The sequence below is a fragment of the Scleropages formosus genome, chromosome 5 (genome assembly GCF_900964775.1).
Source record: "Scleropages formosus chromosome 5, fSclFor1.1, whole genome shotgun sequence".
NCBI classification, from domain to species: Eukaryota; Metazoa; Chordata; class Actinopteri; order Osteoglossiformes; family Osteoglossidae; genus Scleropages; species Scleropages formosus.
In genome coordinates, this window is record NC_041810.1 from 23,887,891 (window position 1) to 23,914,180 (window position 26,290).

A 26,290-nucleotide genomic window follows, 5' to 3' on the forward strand; every position below is an offset into this window, starting at 1 on the left:
AATAAATAGAATTGAATTAATATTTGAAACCACAGATCTGAAGAGGATGTATTTTTGTTTTTTGTATTACTGTAAAATGCAGGTGTAATCCTGTATTTTTTAAAACATGGTACATATAAACACACGCACAAGCCTGTGTATTTAGTGTTCTATTTCTAACTTGGACTGCGCTAGCCTAAATCTGTGCACTTCTGCCTGTGTTTACTACTTTTACTGTTATGACGTCGGTGTCAACAGTAAGTTTATCCATAGTAATGGTATTACATTGTTAACCTTTATCTAGCCTGTTTAACTACGCATAACTGATATTAAATGTTAATATCATAAATTATATTTCCATCAAGTTACTAGTGATAGCTACATTCTTAAATGATTTTTAATAATGTTTTGGCAAGATTTATACGATATCCGCTGGTACATGATAACGGTATGACGATGTTAATTATTGTTGTGTACTTTTGCTATTTTGTTGTTCTGTCTTTTTTATTTGTTTTGTTGTTCTGTTATTTTTATTTAACTAAGTGTCTAAACTTGCTATATTCCACTCGTTCTCGTAGTTTCTCGATCGGGTTCGTATCCACAGATTTTTTTATTAATAATTTTAACATTGCTGACAAAACTGGAAATTACATAAACTACTGATACACACACCGGATCAGATATATTATTACAACAATATTACAACATAGGGTGCGGTGGTGCAGTGGGTTGGACCGGGTCCTCCTGGTGGGTCTAGGGTTCGAGTCCCGCTTGGGGTGCCTTGCGGCGGACTGGCGTCCCGTCCTGGGTGTGTCCCCTCCCCCTCCAGCCTTACGCCCTGTATTGCTGGGTTAGGCTCCTGCTCCCCGCGACCCCGTATGGGACAAATGGTTCAGAAATGTGTGTGTATTATAACATATTGACGTTATGACGTAATTCTTCTGCTGTGCTGCCGCCCTTGCCCACTTTTAGGTGACGAAACAGTGGTCTGTCGTGTTCCCCCCAATCGGCGTTCGACGTCTTCAGAGGTGACGATGGATTAGCCAATCAGAGAATCCAGTCAAGTAACACTCCTTTTTTTTTATACCAGTCGAGGAAGCAGTTGTAAAGTCAGGGATTTGTACAGCACGGGAGTAGAGTGTTCATGTGTTGGTACATGAAAATATGAAACGGTACGTTACTTTTCATTTTAACTATTATCTACCATAGTCAGGAGTAATCTTCTTTCGTTTATGGCTTTCTGATATTTAGCAGATTGGTGCAAAATGTTTGTTAGAACAGCAACTGCTGGAAAGTTCTACGTCCAACTGGTCAAACAACAGTCAGACAGAGACAGACACACACTCACTGCTCTGCCGCGGGCTCTTGGGTAAACACGGGAGAGAATGATAAACTAACTCCATGTGATGTGGCACTAGAAAGAGCATCTTGTAAATGAGAGACGATGGGCGTTTGGACTTGAGTAGTTGATGTGTGAACAACGAGAGGATGTGAATAAACTAGAGGGATCATGTATTGTGTTGCATGAGCCTCGCTGAGATGTGCTGTGTGAGACAATGCAACTGGCCTGGGCCTCGGACCACTGAGCTTCCTGAACTTGACACACATGATGGAAACAGTGAGCCTGTCGGGGCCCTCCTGCTCCTGTGTCTAATGATGGATGTTTTGCAAAAAGGTGTCCTTCTGGGAGGTGTCCATGTAAAGCAGTCCTCGAGTTATCAGAAATCCAGCTTGTTACTGTCAGTTATTGTCAGTTACTGCCACAGGAATTGATTTCAGACCCTTTTGTTTTGATTGATGGGGTCAGGGATGTTGATCTTGCTTTATTTTGAATCATCTCTTCATCAGTAAAATGTTGTTCCTTAAATAAAAGTCTCTAATGCTCCTATGGTAAGTTTCAAATGCATTTGTTGACATTTGCCTCACGTTTGTATTACATTTACATTTATTTATTTATAAAACGCTTTTCTCCAAATCGACTTCCAGTGAACTCTCGTGTTATCAGCCCACACACCTTATTCACCAAGGTGACTTATGCTGCTGTATACACTACTTACACTGGGTTTTACATTTTACTTTTTTTTTTTTCTAAACAAATGTGAAAGTGTTCTGTTTTCTCATTCATTTTTCCTTCATTTCTCATTTGCACTCCACATTAATTTCTTTTGCGGTGCTTTAACTGTTAGCCTTTTTTGTGGAAATGTCATGTCATTGTCAACGACTTCAAGTTATATTATATGGCTTCAAATACCTGGGCTATATATTTTGCCAAACAAAATGATAACCTTTATAATTTCTTTCCTTTCAGATGTAAGAAGACACAATGTTGGTGTTCTGCTCGTGGGGTATACGTTTAAGGTGCGGCCTTAATGAACAAAAGGAATGACCATCCGATGGCCTTTAGCTGCACATGTGCTTACAGTGATCAGGGCAGGTAACTCGAGACATGTGCGAAGCCAGAAGCGAGCATCACTGTGGTCGCCCACTTTGCACCTGCTCTCTTCTGTGGAGCCCAGAAGGCCTTTCCAAGTTAAAAGGGCAGTCAGTGTGTGGTTCTGTAAGAAGAGTCACCTCTCAATCAAGCTTGGTCTGCACAACAGAGTTGCCCATCTAATCACCTCCGTGCCCTGTCTGTCGACCAGGCTGAGCCATCATATGTCCCGGGTCCGTAGCACTCTGGACTCCATTTCCAAGGCCCTCAACGGAATTCCTGTGGATCTCCTCTCTTGGATAGCACGCTTCAGGCCTCACACTGTCTTGGGAGCAAAGGGGATGGAATCAAACCACAGGGCTGCACCCCATCACCCAGGGGATGGTGCAGCAGAAATTTTTGCTGCTCCTCAGAGTACACAAGTGGACCTGCCCTCTCAGACCAACAGGAAGCCCGCAGCTCTTGTGACCAGCCCACCAAAGGAAGCGGTGGTTGGGCCTCCTGATGAGCCGCACACGCCTGGCTACTTCGGAACCAACATGGATGAAACCTACAATTGTCTCTCTCATCATGTCAGTACAACCTTCGGAAGTCCTGTGGCAGCTGATGACAGGAAGCTGGAGCAGCACAGCCTTGTCAAAAGCATATCCCAGAAAAGCAACATGTGCCACGCTCCTGCTCTCATGCCTGTATCCAACAAGCTGACCTCAGAGCCTCTTACTGCTCCCCCAGGTTCTCCTGCATCTGAACTGCAACCTACCTCCACTTCTCTGAAGAAGGGCTTAGGTCACTATCTGTCATACCCAGGGCACAGCATGCAAGCTTTTGTGGGCAACTACATTGCTCCGCTGGTCCCAAAGTTTTGCTCTGACTCTAACACAGTCTCTGGGGAAAAAGATGCACTGCCTGAGGTGGAAGGTTTCGCAAAGCAAGAAGAGCCTACTGAGCCCACTGAGGAGAAGGCAGCTAATGACAACGCCAAACAGCTGGTACTTCAACGGGAGAAGGTGATCACTTGCCTCTTAAAAATACTGAATCGTGATAATTTAGTGCCTTTCCTATGTCTCTTTCAACATGTAAAAAAAAAAAAAAAAATCTTTCCAAGAAGTTACAATACTGCTCTTGTTTTGCATAGTTAAAATATAGCTCATTTTTAAATAGGGTGACTTGGGATGATTGTAGGACAGCTAGGAGCATAGTGATTAGAGCTACTGCCTTAAGACCCAAAGGTCAAAGGTTTGATTTACACCCCTGGCTGTAGTACCCTTGATAAAGGTACTTGCCCTAAAACATTGTTCCAGTAAAATTACCCAGCTGTATAAGTGGGTAAATAATTTTAAGTACCTTAACATTGTAAGTTGCTTTGGAGAAAAGCATCAGCAAAATTAATAAATGTAAATGATTCGACACCAGTGTTCCTTTCTGTTTAAATTACTGAAACCTTTCATTGTGATGCTGAAGTAATGCACTAAAATATATACTAGTAGTCCTTGACTTGCAACATAAGCGACTTGCAAACACCCAGACTTTGGACAAAGTTCCTGTCATCCTTATTGTATTAGACCCGATGTTTAGTGGCAATGTCTAAAGACCATTACTCCATCTGTTTTACGATAGAAACGTCAGATGGCTTGCTGCTGCAAGGCACCCATCTTTCTTGTGGTCTCAGAAATTGTATCTTATTTACAGTCTTGTTATTTCATTTGTTACTTTTTTTCCTTTACTTTTTTTACAAAGAAAAAGATTTAGAAATCACACACACACAGTCTGAAACTGCTTGTCCCAGGTGGGGTTGCGGCAAACCAGAGCCTATCCTAGCAACACAGGGGAAGGGGACACACCTAGGGCGGGACACCAGCCCGTCGCAAGGCACCCCAAGCAGGACTCGAACCCCAGACCCGCCAGAGAGCGGGACCCTGCCAAGCCTGCTGCGCCACCGCATCCCCTGATTTAAAAATGAAAGTGAAAATAATAGTACAGCAGGAAACTACAATTATAAAGCTGAGCTGTATTTATATGATTTTGTTTTAGTATTATTTTAACATGAATGTTGTGTGAAGTTAGTGGAAAAATATTTTAAAAGCCCTGTTTTACCACATAGTGTTCGTGGATGCTAATTATTTGTGTAGTTCAAACGATGTAGTATAAGGGGATTTGCGACTCACGACAAGTTTGTTGGGATGAAGCTCCATAGTAAGTAAAGAAAAAAAAATATATATATACAAACACACAGAACACAAGAGCAAGTGGTTACAATAGTTAGCAAGAGTGGCCTTGTAGCATTCTCTCAGAAATTCCAAAAGGAAGCCAAATCTTCTAAAATGAATTAGATTGATGCAAGTTATATGTTGACATTTTTAGTGGAAGGAAGTTAGACACTTGAGTCATCCACATATTTGTACAAAATAACATGCATTTTCTTTCTGGAAGTTTAAGAAAAATCAGCTTAGTATATGTATATACAACATGTTCAAAAGCAGAATTAGTATTATTTAGGAGGTTTATAGAAGGGGACAAATATAGTCTATTTTGACAAACTAAAAAAATGAAGATTAGCACAGAAACACTGATGTGATCCTCATGTCATTATACGTCCCTGGAATCCCTGTCAGCGTTCATCATTTCAGAATGCTCTTCTCCTTAGCAGCTACATAAGCTTTGCTTATCCTTAAGTATAATAGGATTTCAGTAACTTTGTTCAATGGTTTATTTTTTTTGACAGTGTATAGGTTATCTTAGAGTTAATAATTCTTATGCTAGTAGTCTGTGTTATTTTACGTAGTTTTTTCTTCCCCCCACCATTTCTCATCTCAGTCCACATTAGAACGGTTGGAACATGTCTGGAAGTGTGAATGCCACAGTCTTTTTCTGGGTGGGTCCTAGATCATTGCCCGGGTGAGCGTGGACAACAGAACGAGGGTTCTTGTCCAGGCTCTGAAGAGGGCGTTGGACGTGAAGGTCTACGTCAGCAGAGTGGAGGAACTCAGCTATCACCTCCTGGAGTTCCCTGATACAAGGGCAGTGGCTGTGAAGGTGGGTGGGCTTCACTGCAGGACTTCTGTGCTTGGGCACCCTAATCAGCCTTTAGTCAGTGATTTAGTTGTGCTTTTCTGTAAAGATCGTGGCTAAAGTAAGCGCAGTGGCTTTAATCGTTATGTTGACTATGTCACATTTGTCAATGTGCATTGTTTTGGAAAAGGCCTGGTGTATACCGTTTCACAAACTTGGGGTTTTTCCTACAATTTCAGTGCATTCATTGAGCTTTGCCTCTGATAGCATAGCTAATTTTTACCTTGGTAACAAGCAGTTCTTGGTTGTGGCTGTGCTCTGGAATTCTCAATAGTCCTGTTTATGTCTGATGTCTGATTTCTACTTGAAGATTAGTGTGCGAGACACTGCAAGACACTTGCCCTCCCTTACAGGAGAAGGTGATTCCATGCCTGCTGCGTCTCCGCCAGGCAGGGGACCCCATGCTGCAGGCCGCCGTGAGAGAGACCCTCGCTCTGGTGGGCTATGCAGACCCTGTCAAGGGCAAAGGGATACGGGTGCTTTCCATCGATGGAGGAGGAACCAGGTAAAAGTTCACTTATATGCTCCATGCTGGCAGTTAACATTTGAATTTGGGTAAAATCAGTGTTTGGTTATAGGGTTACACAAGTGTTGTCTTCACTGTCTCCTCATGTTTGTAATGCAGGGGATTGGTTGCCCTGCAGACACTGCAAAAGCTGGAAGCCCTGACAGGCAAACCCATTTACCAACTGTTTGATTACATCTGTGGTGTGAGCACAGGTACGACTGCTTGCTGTATGTTTGGGAGATTTGATCCCCACCCTGTTGCCAAGGTAACAGTCTGTTCGAGGTGTGGTGACACACTTTGAAAATTCTGCTCTGATCCACCTGCAGAATACACTGCTTTAACTGCCAGCGTTTTCTTGTTATAGTGTAGTTTTATGATTGTACAAGTGCTGTAAATGAGAGCAATATGTCGATGAACTCCTTTTTAAATTAACATTCAGCTCGTGTTTCTACTGAGTACACTGATAGCTTGTGTTATGAACATCTCAGTTATGAACTTCCAAAGATGCAAACATTTCCAAATTTTCATATGTATTTTAAATTGTATTCGACGTGTTGTTTTGTAAAATTTTCTCTGTTGCGGACCAACAGTGGTTTACGTTTTTACTTTCGCTGCAAGTCGGCAGAAAAATACACACAGAAGGGGAGGTTATAAGGAAATGGGGTGTAGTGTGAGGTGGGGGTGTGGTTTCTAGCATCTCCTGGATTTTCCAGATGGATTTGACTCAGCTTGTTCTTGTTGATTATAGCTATGTCTAAAACTTTCCATAAGCTGTCCAGCCAATAAAAAGATGTATAGTACATGGCTGTTATTGTGCTTTTTTTGGACCAAATTTTTTGGGCGAGGATAATACAGTTGATGTTTAAGGGCTGAGAAAAAACGTTTTAATATGTTTTTTATCTCACTCTCCGTTCTCTACCCCAGTGTTTCATCTTCCTATGGTGCCTCGAGTGCAGAAGTAACAGGCATCGTGTGGTGTCTGTGAGGGGGGGTGACAACACGTTGAATTGGAGACTATGGATATTGCGTGTTTTTATTTTTTAAGTATTTTGAAGTGCATTTTAATGTTGCTTAATGTCAGTAAAAAAACAGTCCTTTCTGTAGACTTCCTTGTGTCACACCCAGTGTTTCAGGAATGGAGGAACAGCGAGACTCAGGACTGTATGAGCTGTTGATGAAAATACAGCCTTAGAGCAAATCTCACATTCATCATAGTTTTGTTTTTCACATGCATAAATTGTGGAATTAAGCTGTCGTATTAAGCTTATATTGATTTTGATGTAGTGAGCTGACTTAAGAACAACTTTGAGTTACGAACAGACTTCCGACCTCAGTTGTGCTTCTAAGTCAGGGGTGGGCAAACTTTTTGACTCAAGGGCCACACTGGGTTTTAAAATTTGACAGACGAGCTGGGTCAGTAGCAGATGGAGGGGATGAACTAATATAAATTACATGTGAAACCCATTACCTAAAAAGTAAAGAGAACTTTTATTCAATTTCAGTGGGAACAGTGTTGTTGGTCTGTGTTGCCGGGTAGGCTCCGGTTCCCCGTGACCCCGTATGGGACAAGCGGTTCTGACAATGTGTGTGTGTGTGTGTGTTGTTGGTGAACCACCCCACCTAGTGGAATCAACAGAAATACAGGGTATTGCAGGAAAAAGGCGAAATGAATGCGGTCTTTAGGACAATTTTGTAAATACTCGACGGTCCGGATTAAAAAGCCAAACGGGCCGTATGTGGCCCGCAGGCCATAGTTTGCCCACTACTGTCCTAAGTTGAGGTACGTCCGTGTAACATCTCAGTCACCACATGGGGGAGCCCCCCTGCAGCTTACAGAATGGTAGTTCAGCAGTTTATGAAAAGAAATCACTTGCATCTCCACAATAAAAGTTCCAAGTGTAAATTCTTAATGTTTTTCAAAAGGCTTATTTGCTGTTCCATTTAGTAGTGCAAGTGTCACTGTTCTCCATCACTGTTCATTGCTAACCTAAGCCCATCTGCCCCTCGTTTTGCTGGAGAGGACAGGGTTGTGTGCGTCTGTATCGTGAGGAAATCTGTGGGCGGCACAGTGGCACAGCGAGTAGCGCTACTGTCTCAGAGCACCTGGGTGGTGTGAGAGAACGTGGGTTCCATCCCCGCTCAGTCTGTGTGGAGTTTGCATGTTCTCCCAGTGTCTGCGTGGATTTCCTTTGAGTGCTCTGGTTTCCTCCCACAGTCCAAAGACATCCTGTTCAGGTTCCCCTATTGTGTGTGTGTGTGTGTGTGTGTGTGTGTCACAGGGAGAGTGTGCTTCACTGATGTATGGATGAGTGACCCAGTGTTAAGCAGTGTATCTAGCAGTGTAAGTCACCTTGGTGAATAAGGTGTGTGGGCTAGTAACACTACATAGTATCCATTGTAAGTCACTTTGGAGAAAAGTATCTAAGTGAATAAATGTAATGTCTGAGAAAAGAGGTCACCTGATCATTGTGACTGGCAGTAAGGAGCCCTGGTGTTGCTTAATACACATTCACTGCATGGGTGATGGTCTGTGCTAGTGATTCCATTGAATTTATTTTTATAGAGTTAGAATTATCACCATGGTGATGTAATCAACCGTCCCAAGTGATCATGGTATATATTACCATCTACAAATCTGTATAAATTCCTGAAATTTGGAGGCAGATAGTTACAAGAGGAGGGTCTCACTAATTTTAACAGGATTTCAGTCGTACTCATCACTGACTCCAGTTCCCTTTTGCCCTGATAACTGCTGTACTGAGAGACCTTGGGCTATTTTGTTTCCTCAGGGGCTATTTTGGCCTTCATGCTGGGGGTGTTCCAGATCCCTCTGGAGGAGTGCGAGAACATGTACCGGCACCTGTGCTCCAATGTCTTCAACCAGAATATCATCGTTGGCACAGTGAAAATGAGCTGGAGCCACGCCTTTTATGATAGCCAGTTCTGGGAGTCCATCCTCAAGTAGGTTCCTGGTTAGCCCTGGTTCATTGTCAGGGTGTCTACACCACACATGAACTAGAACCAATTAGCAGGATTTGATCTTCATCTTCTTAGCCTCAAATCCAGACTGTGTGAAGATTGAACTTGTGCATGATTAACAGAGCAAACAAAGCACGCAATGAGAACATAAGAAGCCCAGCATAATTGGACATGTGGTACCATTTTACAATGACAATGTTGTTTCCCTGTCACAGGGAACGAGTGGGGTCCCAGCTCATGATCGAGACGTCGAGGAACCCAAAGTGTCCAAAGGTGAGTGCCCGATGTGCCACAACAGTGTCATCTCTCCTGCTAGCTAGCTGTGTGTGTGTGTGTGTGTGTGTGTGTGTGTGTGTGTGTGTGTGTGTGTGTGTGTGTGTGTGTGTGTGTCAGAAAAGCTCTCAGAAGGGCTGCAATGCAAACAGAGTCGACATCAGGGTGGCTGATGGCCTCCATTTGGTTGCGTTCCATTAGATTTGCAAGTTGTTGAACTTGTCCTTACTGCTTATGTTGCATATAACATCTTTTGTTTTGTTTTATATAGAACAACCTGACTGTCAAATGTTATGTAGAACGGTGCACCGCACAACAGGACGGTTGAGGGCATCTGACTGTAAACCAGCAATGAAATGCAGAATTTCCGTGTCTGAGGGCAGTGCTGTGGCAGCTATGTCTAATGAGTCTGTTCACAGCTCTGGAGACTTACACACACTGTATTCAATTTGTATTTTTTGCAGAATATGTCAACAGGGATTATTTTAAATGTCAGAAATCTAGAGTTGTGCACTAGTATACCACATAGTGTAACAGTATCGCTTTCATTCACCCATATACTGTTTCACTGTTCTTGAAGGCCACAGCTGCGGTAATAACTATAATATTTAGAAGATAGTACTTTTATTTTTTGTCCCAGATGAACATTTCAATTCCACATATTTCTTTTTGCAGCACATTGTTTTATTTTTGTGATACTCTATTCCTGAGTATTTTCTTTTTTGTTTCCCCATTATGTCTGTGTGCCCGTATAGGTGGCAGCAGTGAGCACTATAGTGAGCAGGGGCACACCATTGAAGGCCTACGTGTTCAGGAACTACAATATGCCGCCAGGAGTCCGATCCCACTACCTGGGTGGCTGTGAGCACCAGTTGTGGCAGGCTATCCGGGCTTCATCTGCTGCCCCTGGCTATTTCCAGGAGTTTGTACTGGGGAACGACCTGCACCAGGTATCTTGCCTGCCTGTCCCTCATTCCCTGCGACTGTCAGCTGCCCTGTTTCCCTAACCCGTAGATGAAACCCATGTTCAAACCACAGCCCAGGATGTATAGTCTTATTAAACAGCGTGAGTATCTGATGGCATATTATTGTAGAATATGATCTTGTTGTGTTCCATTGTCTGGATTCAGTTCAGAAGGGCAAAACCACTGTAGAGCCACTTTGATAATAAAGCTATGTAAGTTTTGCCGATACTGGGTATTGCAGCATCTTTTAGTGTCTTCTAGAGTCTCCAAGACACTGAGAGCCCACTTACCTGCAGTCATCTCACTGATCAATAAGTTCCCTATCATTGCTTCCTGGAAAGCTGTATTAAGAGGCTGAAAGTAGCAGTCTGTAGTGAAGAAAGGGTTCTGCTGCAGCCATTTGTCGCTATTTTCAGTTTTTTGCTTTCTCTGCACCTTCTACGTTCTGTGTCCCTCCACAATTGATGCTGGCATGTTAACAATGATGGGAGACTTTTGACTGTGGTGCCGGTCCTGTAGTATCAGAGTTGTTCAGCCGGCAGCCTGTTTTCTACTGGTGTGTGGATGCGGTTTGAACTCGAGTCCTGTGTGCAGCCTGGCTGTGCAGGTAACAGTCTATGGGTGTTAACAAGTGTACAGGTAGGCATTCACTATGGTTTGGGGGTGGTTACTTTTAGCTCAGTACACATAACTAAGTACACTGGCTTCTCAATTTATAAACACAATTGGAACCAGAAGTCTGTTCATAATTTGTTTTGCTCTTATCTCAAAAGTCTCTTTCACCACTAAGTCAGAGTCAGTAAAGCTTAATAATACAGACATTTCTTAGTTTATTTGCTGAAAGATCTTGTGAAAACCTGAGATGACGCTAGAATAAATAACCATACTTTGTTAAACATTTTTATAAAGCTACAATAAATGAACTTTTGTCAGGCATTTTATTTTTTTTAATTAGTATTTTTATTAATTTTCAGCTGCAGTAAGCTTAATGTAGAATGAAGTAAAATACAAATATGTTTGCACAAACTCCTACTCACTGGCAGTATTTCTACCAATTCAGCATATAAAGAGGTAGATTTACTACGTTTGTCTGATTTCTGACACTCAGGAACACCAGACACAAGCTGTAAACCCTGGAAGTGAGTTGAATTAAGGTGGTTCCACTCTCCTGTTTCATTTGGGTGCATTTTACTGCCAACTAAAGGTTAATCATGGATATTCAGGTTCCTTTCAGGCATACATTTTAGAAAATAAAAAAGGAGAGGAAAGTGCATTCAAAAATAAACTTGAAAATTTGAAAAGTGGTAACTCGACTGTTCAGAAGTGATGTATTGGTAACACGGTGCAGTAGTTAACTGTAAAGATAAGTATTTTAAATTAGACTACCTTATAGAAATTCAAAGCTTTGAGACAGTTTAGCATACAATTTAAATGTTGGAGTCTATTTTTTATAGGGCATTGTTATGTTTGTGGGGGGTCCTGTGATAAGGAGATGTGTGTGTCACTGTTTTATATGGCCAGATTCACTAAATATGTGAACCATCTACCCTTAAGGATAGTAAAAATGACCTCATTGGTAATCTTTTAAAATCTCCTCTGTGTATTACTGTCTTCCTTTGCCTTTTCCTTTTTTTTTATGATCTATGCTCTTGCTGCTGCATGATTTGGCAGGTTCTCGCCTCTATTCTTGTTTGTTTAGTACACTTAGAGCCAGGGTGAAAATAGGATCTTGCCGAGGCTCCTTCCTGGCCCAGCATTCCAAGAGCCACTTCTCCTGAGCTCATTGCCCCTGCTCTTTGCTTTCTCCCTGGCATAGTAGATGTCAGCTGGTGGCCCTCATCAGTGCATTTTGTCCCCAATTTCCTTTCTTGAAAGTGTGTAGAGGAGGAGGCCAATTGAAAACCTTTAGTCGTCAGTGTTCTAATGGAGACTTGAGTTGAAACGTGTACTTAGAAGTGGCCCGTCTCGGTGGCGGGTGTTTCACAGCAGGATGCTACACATTTCCAACACCTCCCATCCCCTGTAGCTCCCTGACATTTATATTACGTCATTTAACAGGCGCTTTTTTCCTAAGCGACTTCCTATGCAGTGTCATCAGACTACACCTTACTCACCCAAGGTGATTTTCACTGCTAGATACACTGCTTACAATGGGTCACTCATCCTTACGTCAGTGAAACGGTCTCTCACACACTAGGGGTGACTTAGAGTCACGAATCTTACCCGAACAGCATGTTTTTGTACTGTGGGAGGACACCCACACAGACACGGGGAGAACATGCAAACTCCACAAAGGCTGAGTGGGGATCAACCTCACATCCTCTCGCACCACCCAGGTGCTGTGAGACAGGAGCACTACTCGCTGTGCCACCGTGATGCCCATTCCAGCCCATGAGACGGACCACTTCACCACCATCCTGTTTGTGCTCAACAAGTTAGTTCTTGGGACACGCATTGTGGCCAGTGACCTAAGCTGGACAAGTGTGTGAATCCACAAGCTGTCTTTCCCCCCCACATTTGTATTTCTGATTCATTTTTAGATTAGCCCCCAAATCAATGTTTATTGTATAAAAGCCATCTATCCTTCCATCCGTACATCAATCTGCTTATTCAGTCAATGTAATCAAGAGAACATGGGGAGCACATGGAATAAGGTTGAGTTGAATGGTCAGACTCTTTGGGCCATTCACTGCCACTATCGCTGTCGCTGTTACTGTCACCAGTTCACTTGAGCACCTTCTTGGTGGAATGGTGTTTAACATGCTAACTGTGATGGGAGAGGTGGGGCAAAATTTGAACCCATAGCTCTGAGGTGCCATTAGGTGAGATGGTATCCTTAATATTTAGGTTGCATAGCTGTTCGCTTTCAAAGCAAACACTAGCATTTTGATCCTAAGCATAAAAATGTATATTTAAGTAGGATGAAGTTATGAAACGGAGAAAAGCACAAAACTAAAGCAGGTCGCAGCCGCTTAATGTGTAGGAGGTTGAGCTCTTTTTTTGACTCAGACTTTGCTAACTGGATAATGCCCTACTTTCAATTCCACATTTCTGTTCAGAGTCAACAGTGAAGCACTGCAAACCTATGAACCTGGGGCTAAAAAGGATTCAAGGGAGTCGCCTTGCCTACATTTCGAATCCCGTCATTTACAGGTTCTCACTCCTCTCTAACTCGCGAATGTTTTACTCAAAGTGTTAATTGTTGAATTGCTACGAGAGTTAAAATTTTTTCACGTTCTTACATTTTCAAATGTTCCTGTGTTCCACGACATTAACTTCAGTGTGATATTTTCAAAACCTGCATATAGCTTATTCCTCACACGTTGTTTCCCTTTAGCTTTTTCATAATTCCAGTAACATTTAGTTTTTTTTCTTTTCCACATTTTTTGTTGTACTGTTTCAGGTTTTTAGTTTTTTCTAACGCTTCACTGGCTTAGTCATTATATGTGTTTCTTATTAAATGTCCCACTTGGCTGTCACTAGCATAGGTTGGAAGGTTTGAGAATAACAGAGCAGTGAGCACTTGCTGCTTTTAGTCAGAAGTGCCTGTGTGACTGTCGCTGATCTACACACCAACCGTCCTTCAGCTTACACCCAGCATGGCTCCTCAGCCCAGCTTCTTCTGCACATGGCTGTTTCTGTGGAAGGTGTAAATGTAGTGGAAGAGCTTCTCTTTCCTCTCCAAAAATGGTTAACAGCGTCCACTACAGCTCATGCACAGTGGTTGCCATGGCTCCCAGTTTCTTTCCAAGCCAGTAGGAAAAAACTGGTCCTGCTACTCTTTGAAAGAGCTCTCAGATACACAGCGTGGGTGAAGAAAGGACCTGTGTGGGGACTGTCACTCCGTTGCACACAGCAGAATGATTTCCTCTTATTTCCTCTTATTTAGTAACTACTGGTGGGACATCGGCTGCAGTATATTCTTACTTAGAATTCTTGCTGCAGCATTCAGGAAGAAGTCATTTTTTGCTTTAGTTTACTTTTATTTTCTGCTGAGACGAAGGCAAGACTTTGGTCCGCCATGGAACTTAGAAAATTGCAGCTAATTGTAATAAAGATTTTTTTCCCCAAATAAGTTCTTGCAAATCTTATGGCCTGTAACTCTCTGACATATTTGTATTTAGTGCTGTTGTGATCAGGACAACTAAAACTTGTTGCTCTCTTTTGTTGTTATTTTCATATGACAAGGACAGTAGTCAGCTTTTGAGAGAAATGATGATAAAGGTAAAGGAGAAATACAGGTATCATTTGTGTTCTTTCTCTTTACGAGCTGTCTGTTGATCACAAGCATGTAACATAGTGAGGCTAACAGTGATTCCAGTCATTCCTTTTTTGAAACAAGCACAAGAACTTAAATACGTGTACATATGGGTGCTAATGGGGTCCAGTCATGAACTGAATAGTTAAACTGAAGAGAGAAGGAAGATCACTAAAAAAGTTTTCATTACTGTTAAAGCGATTTAAATTATGATAATATTATATATTACATATGATAATATTATATATTACATATGATCCAGCTGATTAATATGTGTAAGCGGTTAAACACTTAACTGCTCTTATGTTGTATGAATTCCCAGAGAACAGAGCCATTGCCCATAGGCCCTGCATTCACATTTCTTTCCATTGAGTACAACATTCCTGTTGAGATGCTGTGTTTTGGTGAGCGAAAAGTTCCAATTTGACTGTCTTAATATTCAGCAGCACTGTGCATCCCTGTAACACAGATTTCTTGTTCTAATGCAGTGTTTTCATCCATGGGGTGGGGGGTCAAAATGCAGATTTATCCCTTTTTGGCTCTTGGGCCGCTCTGCATCGGATGTGTACATACATTGTTTTATTTTTGCCCAATGCATCCACTATAATTGTAGCTAAGGTTGTTTTTAAATTTTTGCTTTTATGTTGGTTTCTTGTTAAGTGATTTACAACGTTAAGGTGCCTACAATTATTTATCCTGTTTACTGTTGAGCTGGGTAATTTTACTGGAACAATTTTAGGCTAAGGACCTTGCTCAAGGGTACTGCAGCTAAAGGTGGGAATCAAATCTGCAACCTTTGGGTCCAAAGGCTGTAGCTCTAACCACTATGCTACCAGCTGTCCTCATGGTTTTTTTTGGTACAAAGCAAGTTAAACTAACACAGTAGGTCTTCACATTCATATGGAGTTGATTTGTTTCGTCGTCAGGTTAACTAAATTGTCATGTCTAAAGGTAAAAGCAAATTATACCATTATCAACTGTCATGGTGTTGGGTGTGATTTGTTGTCACCTTATACAGTAAGCCATACTTTGTGAATTTTCACTTACCTTTTTATTCTTTTTCTTTTTAATGGCTCTAAGTAGCATTTTGAAATTATACATATCAGCATGTTACATTTTAAAAGGAAGGAAATGAAGAATTGAAGTTGTCACCAGTAATGTTCCCTTTCATTTTTGTAGCACTTAGAAAAATCACGTGTTCAACAATAATTTAATGAGCCACTGTAGCTCTGGTGTGGAATGAGCTATGAACCACCCTCTCTGAGGTGAGACCACTGCAGAAATTTGCGGTCGATGGCTTTCCTTCCTGTGGATGAGATCTCCTATTCATGGGGTTTAGAAACACTTTGTCTGTCGCTCTCTTCTCTGATTCAGCTGACAACTTGAACCTCAGCAAGAACCTCTGACCTCAGGGTTAAACATCAGCATGGATGACCAGCCAGCAGAAGTGACCTTTCACTTAACCTATATTTTTTTTATCACAATGATGAGGATTATGCCAGAGACCATTTTCCCCAGGAGCAAAGACAAAGGAATTTTGCTTCCAGGCAATTTAGACAATAGATGTTGTGTGTGAAAGGACTATGTTCATAATTTAAATAATTACTGTTACGCTAGTTGTCAAAATATGAATATCATTGGCGTTCTTTCTAATTATTTCCTTTTCTTTTCTCACTGAAAATAGGTATACCTCAAGCGTTTATTCATGTGTGAGTAATGAATTCAAATGCTAATTGTCTGCAATATAAGCTGACTATTAACCAGATGTGTCTGGCAGTTTAGTTGATGCCAAACGGCAATAAGTGGTATCCTAGGTCCTTTGTGGACATTAGGTGCCCTATAATTTTGGAAGACTGGTCCAGTTCATTTTTATGAGGAGGGACATTTAAAATATAAGTACAGGCGTGAGTTACTCTGAAGGTGTCCCTAGGGTAGCCGGTCCTCTTACACCCCGTGCCTCTAGCTGGAGAGAAAATGGGAGCATTGGGGCTGATTGTTGCTGCTCGCTACAGAAGAGTGAAGCTCCAACCTGCTGAACCAGTGATGGATCGTGTCCAGGCTAGAGATGAGCCCTTGTTTTTTTCTAGACATTAATGATTTCTCCCAGTCTTGCCTGCCTTCTCAAAGCAGCCCCTGTCTCTGTCCAACTTCAGCTGGAGGGGTCGGTTGCCATCAGGTTATTTACGAGCAGTTGTGCCTTCGCCTTAGGTTTCTGCAAACCCTCATTAGACCTCCAGGCTTTCAAGTCTGCATTTTATCTGCTTTGCCAGTAAAGGCAGTTCTTCTCCAGCATTTTAAAGCTTTGTGGAGACGTTTTAAGCACAATTGAGACTTTCCACCTGTATCTCATGTCCATCGTCTTTCAAATCCTAACTCGTATACTTCCTGTTACTTATGAAAGTACATATGTGTCTCTCTTGTTGGTGGAAGAAAACAGTGTTTGCGACTTAATCTTGGGTCCTCAAGCCCTGTGTGTGGTCAAATAAGTAGGAAAACTGCTTGTACTGTTCAGAATGTAGCTGAGGGTCATGGAGTCACGGAGGGTAGAGACCCAGCCTTCACTACCTAGAGGACAGGCTTTCAAGTTGAGCTCTTAGAACTGCGTGAATTCAAAGGTCATGGAATTTTTAGCTTGTTTTACTAACGTAACAAAGATTATGGGAGAGATAAATTAAGTCATAAATCTTTCCATCCCATCACATTCTTTTTGACAGCTTTGCTTAAATACAAAGGGCATTTTGAGTTATACAGATTGTGGCGATTCAATCTCCGAGGTGCTACTGACTGTTTTTTAAGGTTGCTAAACATAGTTTGCAGAAGGACTTCAGTTGTATTGGCCCATTAAGGTAACGTCACCTTTTGAATTTTAAATGCTCTGACTGCTTCTCTCTCAATTGTTTCTGTGAACCCACATGGATTCCAGTTTGTTTTAGAAGTTCATTGTTTACAGTTTAATGTGACTTTGAGTATGTCCCAGCTTGGGATCCTTTTGTGAAGTGGTGGATTCTGTCCAAGTATAGCCCTCCAAAGACCAGAAAGAAAAGAAAAGGGAAATGCAATCCCAGCTGCAGAAAGTTGCCAAAATTGGAAGTCCCCTGGTAGGTGGCATCAATTGGCTTCAGAAGTGTGCCAGCAAGTCACCGGGCAAGGAAGCCAGTCCTGTGTGGAACGACTCTTTTGTTTGTTGCAGCTGGAGTCAGAAGGATGCTAATGAGCTTTGAATAATTCATTGTGCAGAAGGGCTGGTGAATACAAACATTCTCCAGTCTTCAACATGAGACACTTCATTTACTGAAATCAGAAATGTGGTCTGAAGCATTTGACTCGAGTTGATGGAGTCAAACAGGTGCAAACAAGCGTCACTGGGACCAGTCCTTTCCTTGTCCAGTCTCTCTGGTCACGTGTTCTGGACAGCATGTGCTAGCTAGAGACAATACAGGGAGCCTTCAAAGGTCCTACTCACGTTGACTGTGGAATGCCTCAACTGCAGAGACAGATCGCTCTATCTGCTAAACAGTCGTTTTTGTCCACAGCTGCTTATCCTGCAGTTTTACACCCCTCTCCGCTCTGTCGTGTTTATTGAAGCCAACTGTAGACAGATCAGTTTTTGTGATGAAGAGCTGAACTCCTACTCTACACCAACTGCTGCAATATTTGTGTACAGTTTTCCATGTTAGAATGGCGTTAAATATCCTGGAACGCGTTCCTGAAATGGGGGTCTTGCGTACACTCTGTGTGTGATCCTCATGTTGGAAGGAGGACGTTGCCGTTGCGCTTTGGCATGGTAGCCTCTCGTCAGAATCCCCGGGCCAACATTCAGGCGTTCAAGTGTTGCTGTCTGAAGTCACTGACCTTTTTATGAGGAAAAAACCCTTTTCGTTCACCGGTAACAAGTGAAAATGTTCCTTTTTTCATGAAAAAAACAAAACCAAAAATAGAAATCACAATTTTTTTTCCTCTGCCTTTTGTCAAAGTTAACGACCACACGTTGGATCACAGCCTCCTCTTGTTTTCCCGGCACTTGTGGCAGGGATGGTTCTGCGCTGTGGCTGCAGTCTCCTTAGTCCTTTTGGAGACTTCACTTCCAAGAACTGTGATCTCCTTTAGCAACAGGAACATTTATGAGCTCTTTGTCTCTAGTTAAAGGCCAGAGTGGTCTCCACACTTTCATTTCCTGAAGCCTTCAGCAGCTTATTTGATTTTTCTTTTTTCTAATAATAAAGATAATAGCAATCACTATGAGAGAGATATAAGTAATAATTTTGAAAAACCAGAACCCTCCAGGTATCAAGGTCTTGCCCACTGGGCCGTGATTTGATCAAATGCACCTGTGATGATGTTCATATTTTTAAGTTAAGAATATTCTGTATCTGTGGAATGAGACAAATAAAGGTGGAGGCTCCTCTCCCTCCCCCAGGCAACCGCACTCACTCAGTCCCTTGACACGTTCCCCCTCTCATCGACTCCCCCATCCTTGCACCCCCAGCTCAGTCTCCCTAATGAGGACCACGCCGCACCGTTTGATCCTGCCGGGGGTCGGCTAGCCTCATGCCTATTCACAAGGCAGACACCATTATATTTCACCATTTCCTCATTGCTTTTGGTGAATTATGGATTTGCCATCAGTGTGCTGGCGGCTCACCCTTTGGTGACTGGTAAACATCAAAGGCATTCATCCCAAACAAAGTAAGATGATTTTGCCATCTTTTGTTGCTTGTTTTTTTTGCCAGGGGTAATAGCTATGTACAGAAACTCAAGCCTGTTAACATTTATTTTTTCTTCAGACCAAACTTATGACATGTCCATGAATATTACAGTATTTTGGTTTTGATTTTTCCATGTGCAGGTTAGTTTTTGTTTATTCTTCATAGGCTAATAACATTTCCTGCTTTGAGTCCACTTTAGCTGTTTTTTTCTTGTTGTTGTTGTTGTTGTTGATATTATTCTTTTGACTTACTTTTTATGGTTTATGGGTCGTATGAGGTTCTTTTACCCTCTAAACTTATTGCATATCTCCCCCAAAGGTACAACAGCAGGGCCAATGCTAGACATTGACCTAGTGATCTTTAGGTAACAGATCCTGTGCCGAACAAGCCTGTTTCATGCTTCTCTCTTACAGGATGGTGGGCTGCTGATCAACAACCCCACAGCACTGGCCATCCATGAGTGCAAGTGTCTGTGGCCTGGCACACCGGTGCAGTGTGTGGTCTCACTGGGCACGGGCCGCTTTGAGGGTCCTGGGAACCATGGTGCCACACACACCAGCCTCAAGACCAAGCTGAGCCACATTATCAGCAGTGCAACAGACACTGAAGGTGGGCATCACTCTTCACCCTTCCTTTCACATTTATGTGGATCAGTAATAAACTGTGGAGTGTGAAGATGGTTATTATAACTGTATTGCATTATATATACAATCACCGAGCACTTTATTAGGAACACCTGTACACCTGCTTTTTTGTGCAATTATCTAATCAGCCAATCATGTGGCTGCAGCATAATGCGTAAAATCATGTAGATACAGGTCAGGACCTTCAGTTAATGTTCACATCAAACACCAGAATAAGGATAAAATGTGATCCCAGTGATTTTGACCATGGCATGATTGTTGGTGCCAGACAGGCTGGTTTGAGTATTTCTTTAACTGCTGATCTCCTGAGATTTTCACGCACAGCAGTCTCCTAAAGTTTATTCACAATGGTGCGAAAAACAGAAAATATCCAGTGAGTGGCAGTTCTGTGGATGGAAACGCCTTATTGATGAGAAAGGACAGACTGGTTTGAGCTGATGGAAAGGCTACAGTAACTCAGATAACCCCTCATTACAACTGTAGTGAGCAGAAAAGCATCTCAGAATGCACAACACGTCAAACCTTGAGGTGAATGGGCTGTGACAGCAGAAGACCATGTTGGGTTCCAGTCCTGTCATCCAAGAACAGAAAGCTGAGGCTGCAGTGGACACAGGCTCACCAAAACTGGACAGCTGAAGACTGGAAAAACAGCCTGGTCTGATAAATCTCAATTTCTGCTGAGGCACACAGATGGTAGGGGCAAAATTTGCCGCCAACATCATGAATCCATGGACCCAACCTGCCTTGTGTCCACAGTCCAGGCTGGTGTTGGTGGTGGTGTAATGGTGTGGAGATATTTTCTTTGCACACTTTGGGCATGTTAATACCAATCAATCATCGCTTGAATGCCACAGCCTATATGAGTATTGTTGCTGACAATGTGCATTCCTTTATGGCCACAATTTACCCATCTTTAAATGGGTACTTCCAGCATGATAATGCACCATGTCATAAAGCAAAAGTTGCCTCAGATTGGTTTCATGGACAAGACAATGTGTTCGGTGTTCTTCAGTGGCCTTCCCAGTCACTGGATCTAAATCCAGTAGAACACCTTTGTGATGTGGTAGAATGGGAGATTTGCAGCATGAATGTGCAGCTCACAAATCTGCAGAAATTGCATGATCCAATCATGTCAACATGGACCAGAATATCAAATTGTTTCCAACATCTTATGGGATCCATGACACGAAGGACTGAGGCTGTTTTCAGAAGAGAGAAAGACCCTCCCCAGTATTAGTTTATTGGTCTTAATAAAGTGCTCCGTGAGTGTGTGTATATTATAATTATTATTGTTATCAGCCATCATGAATATTTTTTATTCATTTTATCAGTAGTGTCTGTCTTCAGTGCTGAACTCTAGACTTTGGTGCTAAATGCCTCCTTATTTGTGAAACGGGTGTCTCTGAACAAAAAAAACAGAAGTTGATTGTGATGTTGCATTTGGTCTGGGAATTGGACTGAGGGAGTTTTTTTATGACAAACAAAACTACCATCACTGAGACGCAAAACTTCACGACAAAAAAGAAAAACAGAAATTGCAGCAGAAATTGTACAAAGCAAAATCACAAAATAAGACTTGGTTCCCTCTAGGCGGTTCCACACTACATTTCCAGTAGTCGTGTCCCTCTCAAGACTAGTCTGAAGTCTATATACACTGGGCTTCAGTAGAAAACACCTATGTTCACCTACTTGGGCACTTTGCGCTAAAAAAAGCATTCAACACACACCAAGACGTGAGGTGTGACAACCTGGTGCTCATTCCCTCCCCAGGTGCAGCTCATAGTCAGGCAGAATGCGGTGCATTTGTCTCTGTCAGAGGAATGCGACATGCGTCTGTCCGATTCACATTTAAAGTTTAAAATTCTTTTTGTTAGATTTTTCTCACCATGGCCTTGATTTGTTGCAGAATTAGTTGCAGTATATATGTCACCATCTGTGGCACACTCCAAAGTACACACTCACTTATGTTTCACGGTTTCGAGACGAGTCTTAAGGAGTAATTGTTGGCGGATATTTGGCCGACATTTATTTCTCTGTACTGTGTGGTATCGTCTAGCGCTGACTAGGTGTCGTGAACTTTGCCATCTCTGGTAATTTGACGATTTTGTGGGGACGCTGCAGTGGGATCATGGTGACACAGAATGGGACCTGAGTGCCAGTAGGATGCATCTCCTCTTTCCTCCATTTCCCAGAGGTCCACACCACACTGGATGCCCTCCTGCCCCCCAACACATACTTCCGCTTCAACCCATTCATGACAGAAGACATTCCGCTGGACGAGAGTCGCAGCGAGAAGCTCAACCTGCTGAGGGATGAGTGTGAGCGATACCTGGAACGCAACGCAGAGAAGTTACAGATGGCGGCCAGCATGCTGAGCCAGGAGAAGAGCGCCATCCAAAGGCTGACAGAGTGGCTTAAACTCAAGAGAGACATGTGTGACGGCCTGCCACCATTCTTCTCCAAACTGTAGGGTACACCAGGAATCCTGCAGTTTATGTTTATAGCTTCCCCTTGTCCACTGTTCCATACAGTGCCTGGTGGTGTTTAAATGGTAGTGAGTGACATCCTGCACAGTCCTTTTTCTGAGCGAAATGTCAAAACCCTCCCCCAACCATGTACTTAAGTTTGTTTGCTTCAAAGTGGGAAGCAAAAAGACACTGAGCAGGGTAACTGAGCTTCTTGAACTGTAGGGCTCCTGTGGTTTGCAAAAAATGCACTTTTTAACGGTTACTCTAGACAGTTTATTTGTGATAAATTTTGACTTGGATATTTAAAAAAAAATTTACTAAATGAAAATGTAGTTTAAAAAATTATGTCCATTTCATATTTACTTTAAGGGAAGAAAAACACTATAATCACTCACCATGTTTTATTTTCAAAATTACATCTTTACCTCAGGCTTCTTTGTAATTGTATCAATAAAGAATATTTTGACTAACAGAAATAGTGTATGAATGATTGTGCCCCTGGGTAATACAGTAGCGTGTATTACATAGTGTTAGCGGGAGTACGTGTTTGTGTCCTCTTGAATTCACATATTGATTTGACAGCTGAGCAGATATGTGAGTTCCAGAGAGCGTGTCTTTCTAGTCACAGGTTGGCAGTTAATGTTCTCTGTATATTTTCTTTTGGCTAGATGTGAATGAATAAAGACTGACTGTTTGCATTTATATGTCATTAAAATAGTGATTGACCTGTGTGTAAAGGTGCCAAACAGAAACGTTGGTGTGGAGGATGTTCTCCGGGGACAAAAAAATATACCACATATACTTGATGAATATTATTGAAAACTGATGTATGAAGAATAATGTTCTGTAATGGGGAAAAAGGTTTTTAAATTCACTGAAAATTGATGTATGAAGAATGATGTTCTGTAATGGGGAAAAAAAAGGTTTTTAAATTCACTGAAAAATAATTGCTCTGCATTTGGATTGGAAATAACAAGCCGGTATTGGCCTCCTATTTCTCTTGTCCGATTTACAGTGAATGTCAGTAATATATAAGTAAATAAGTGTACTTTGTTAAATTGTTTTGCAACCTTCTTCTGGCTGACCTGCATCAAATAATAATAGTAAAGTATATTTATTGTAGGTACGCAGACCTCAGTTTAATAACTTGTCCCAACTGAGTTTTTTTTTTTTTTTTCTCCCCCCCCCCGGCTGTGTTTCTCACACAGAAAGTTATGCGCAGTGTTCCCAAATGAGAATTTAAAAGTGTTACAACTTCAGGATTCCCTGTGTCAGGTGCAATGAGGGTTCTGTCCTGTTTGGTAGCGAGCAGTTCTGGTGGAGAGAAGATCATTACAGTCCATGAGGCTTGAGGTCGAACTCCGTGTCTCTGGTCTGTTGGTCTACTGCCTCTGCAGAGCAGGAGATGGTGCTTGAGCACAGTCCAGGGTTCTATCTCGGCGACGTTGCCTCGCACACACTAACAAGGTTAAGATCGCCACTGATTTATCAGCATACTGGACACATTTCAGTGATTATGCTGCCATTTTCTCACACATGGGGCCATTAAGTTGCTTTATAACTGATCACATTCTAACTTCCACATCTTATAATTTGCCACACATTTGCAATATACATAAACAAATGAAGACTTGTTTTGGGGTTTTTCCATCTGGTGTTTTTAAATCATAGAAGACTGCAGTTAGATTGTCCTGAATGTGTTTTGTTTATTAAATATTGTTAATTTTCTCTTTACTAATAGTTTTATGACATGTTTCATGTTTTATAATACATGGGGGGGGGACTATTGGCCCTTCTAAACTGTCATGACACCAGAGCTCTGAGTTCTTGCTGACCACACAGTCCACAGTGTATTGGAAATGCAGCAGTAATTATGCTGAAAACAAAAGAGATGTAGAGCAGCTTAAAGGTTAACTGTGGCTCTTCAGTCATATTTGCTGTTTACGTTGAGGAGTATTGACCTGGAGCTTGACCTTGGAGGTTGTGAAATAAAATGATCACAATAATGCAGTCAAAATTACTACACAGAACTGTTATGCAGCAGCAAGTGCTAGATCACTCTCTACATGATCTAGTGAAATATGTGCAGTGAATCTTGCCTTTTTTTGTTTTTCCATCTGCATTTGAGCCATTGGGGGAAAAATGTGTTTGTCATACCAGCAGGCACTGCAGCCATGTCCTGGGCAAGCAGTGATTGATGGATGATTGATCTATGAATGCATGTTCTTTGTCATTTATTTCCCCTGATTTTCTATTTTTTGTGTTTTCATGATGGTGCTTTCATTAACACTTCTAGAACTTTCTCTGGGTTAACAGAAAGGGAATTAAGTGTGTTTCCTGCTCAGGAAGGGTTAATGCATCCATCAGTCTGCCTCCGTTTGTTCAAAAAGCCCAGTTACACCATGGCTATTATGCACATGACCAAGAGAATAGTGGAAATAATGCTATTATTACACCTTTTTTGGCTGGCATGCTGCTGCAGGGGAAATTAAATTGTTTTTGCTGTCCTTTCAAACAAATGGATGTTTACTCAGGTGAAGTACCCTGCTTGCAGGAACAAAGGATGATTAACCATTTTAACCCCATTGGTTTTGGTTATTAATAAACAATAAACATGTCAACAAGCAGGGAATTTAAACTATTTACATTTTAATTTACATTTAAAATTTTACATTTATGTTTATTTATTTAGCAAACGCTTTTCTCTAAAGCGACTTCCAGTGGACTCTATGTAGTGTTGTCAGCCCACACACCTTATAAACTATTTAAAAGCAGAGTGAGCTCAGTGGCTGTCAAATAAAACCCCAATAGTGCAGTTTAAGTATGAAAAGTAACTAGAATTGCTGCACAGAACTACTTGTTGGAAACAGCTGTCACATCACTGGGCACACCATCTGGTAAGTTGTTCTCCCTTATTTTGTCATGTTGTTAATTGACAGCTTCCTGCCATGTTGTTCATCTTTTGTTGGGAATCATTCATAAAACTTATTTTTTCCATTTAAGTTAAATTGTTTTTCCCAGACCAATCCTTACTTTCTGTCCTGAAAGTTCACAGGCAACATTTTAGGAGAGTGCTCTGTCTCTGGGTGGTGCAGTGGGTTTGGCCTGGGCCTGTTCTCTGGTGGGTCCGGAGTTCGAGTGCTGCTTGGGATGCCTTGTGACGGACTGGCATCCCATCCTGGGTGTGTCCCCTCCAGCCTTGCGGCCTGTGTTGCTGGGTTAGGCTCTGGTTTGCCGTGACCCTGCTTGGGACAAGCGGCTTCAGTCGGTGCGTGTGTGTGATTCGTCTCTCTGGAGTACAGGACAGTACAGATGCTCCTCGGTTTACAATGGTTTGACTTAGGATTTTTTCGACTTTGCGATGGTGAGCTGGCGATAGACATTCAGTGGAAACTGTACTTTGAATTTTGAATTTAGATCTTTTCCTGGGCAGGCGATATGCAGTGCGATACTCTCTCCCAATGCTGGGCAGCGGCAGCGATCCGTATCTCCCAGTCTGCCACGAGGTCGCTATAGAGATACCCCCTTGTACCTTCATTGTGTTTCGTGCATCCATAATGTCACAGAAACGCCGATCTGTGTCTTCTGCTACTGGTGGGAAAAAGAAGAGGAGGGCGATTACTCTTGAGGAGAAACTCAAGATAATTACCCAGCATGAAGGCGGCAAGTCCGTATTGGCCATCGTACGTATGCTAGGCTATGATGTTCCATAGGTTAGGTGTATTAAATGCATTTTCGACTAACGACGGGTTTCGTGGAACGTAACCCCATCGTAAATTGGGGAGCACCTGTACAGGACAGTGGAGTGCAGTGTAGTACAGTACTTGCAAAACTGCCCCTGCTGTCTCAAGGTGTCTGGTCTTCTTCAATATGCTCCAGTGCATGTGATCTAAGGCTGCCGTTCTTGCTCATTAAATTTTAATTGGTTTTCAGGGAGAACTCATGGCACCACAAATCTCTGCAAGGCATTCTCTCAAAACGGTTTACATTTGTTTACACTAAACATCTTG

At 42.1% G+C, this 26,290-nt stretch overlaps 2 protein-coding genes across 3 annotated transcripts in view; both read left to right on the forward strand.

Annotated features, from left to right (window-relative positions):
- Positions 1–26,290, forward strand: part of ttll1 (tubulin tyrosine ligase-like family, member 1) — a 917,975-nt gene that overhangs the window by 745,835 nt on the left and 145,850 nt on the right. The gene's annotated exons all lie outside the window — the stretch shown is intronic.
- On the forward strand, positions 1,077–23,408 carry LOC108942382 (calcium-independent phospholipase A2-gamma-like). Of its 2 annotated transcripts, none has more exons than XM_018765706.2 (10): positions 1,077–1,151; positions 2,288–3,417; positions 5,294–5,443; positions 5,833–5,984; positions 6,105–6,199; positions 8,777–8,948; positions 9,182–9,239; positions 9,995–10,189; positions 19,582–19,777; positions 22,005–23,408. In XM_018765706.2, exons 2-10 carry the CDS (start codon positions 2,362–2,364, stop codon positions 22,280–22,282), a joined length of 2,352 nt encoding a protein of 783 aa, XP_018621222.1. In that variant the 5' UTR covers positions 1,077–1,151; positions 2,288–2,361; the 3' UTR covers positions 22,283–23,408. The 2 variants fall into 2 exon arrangements, with proteins under 2 accessions (XP_018621222.1, XP_018621223.1); XM_018765707.2 differs by lacking the exon at positions 22,005–23,408 and adding an exon at positions 18,949–19,148 and having other exon boundaries at positions 19,582–19,669.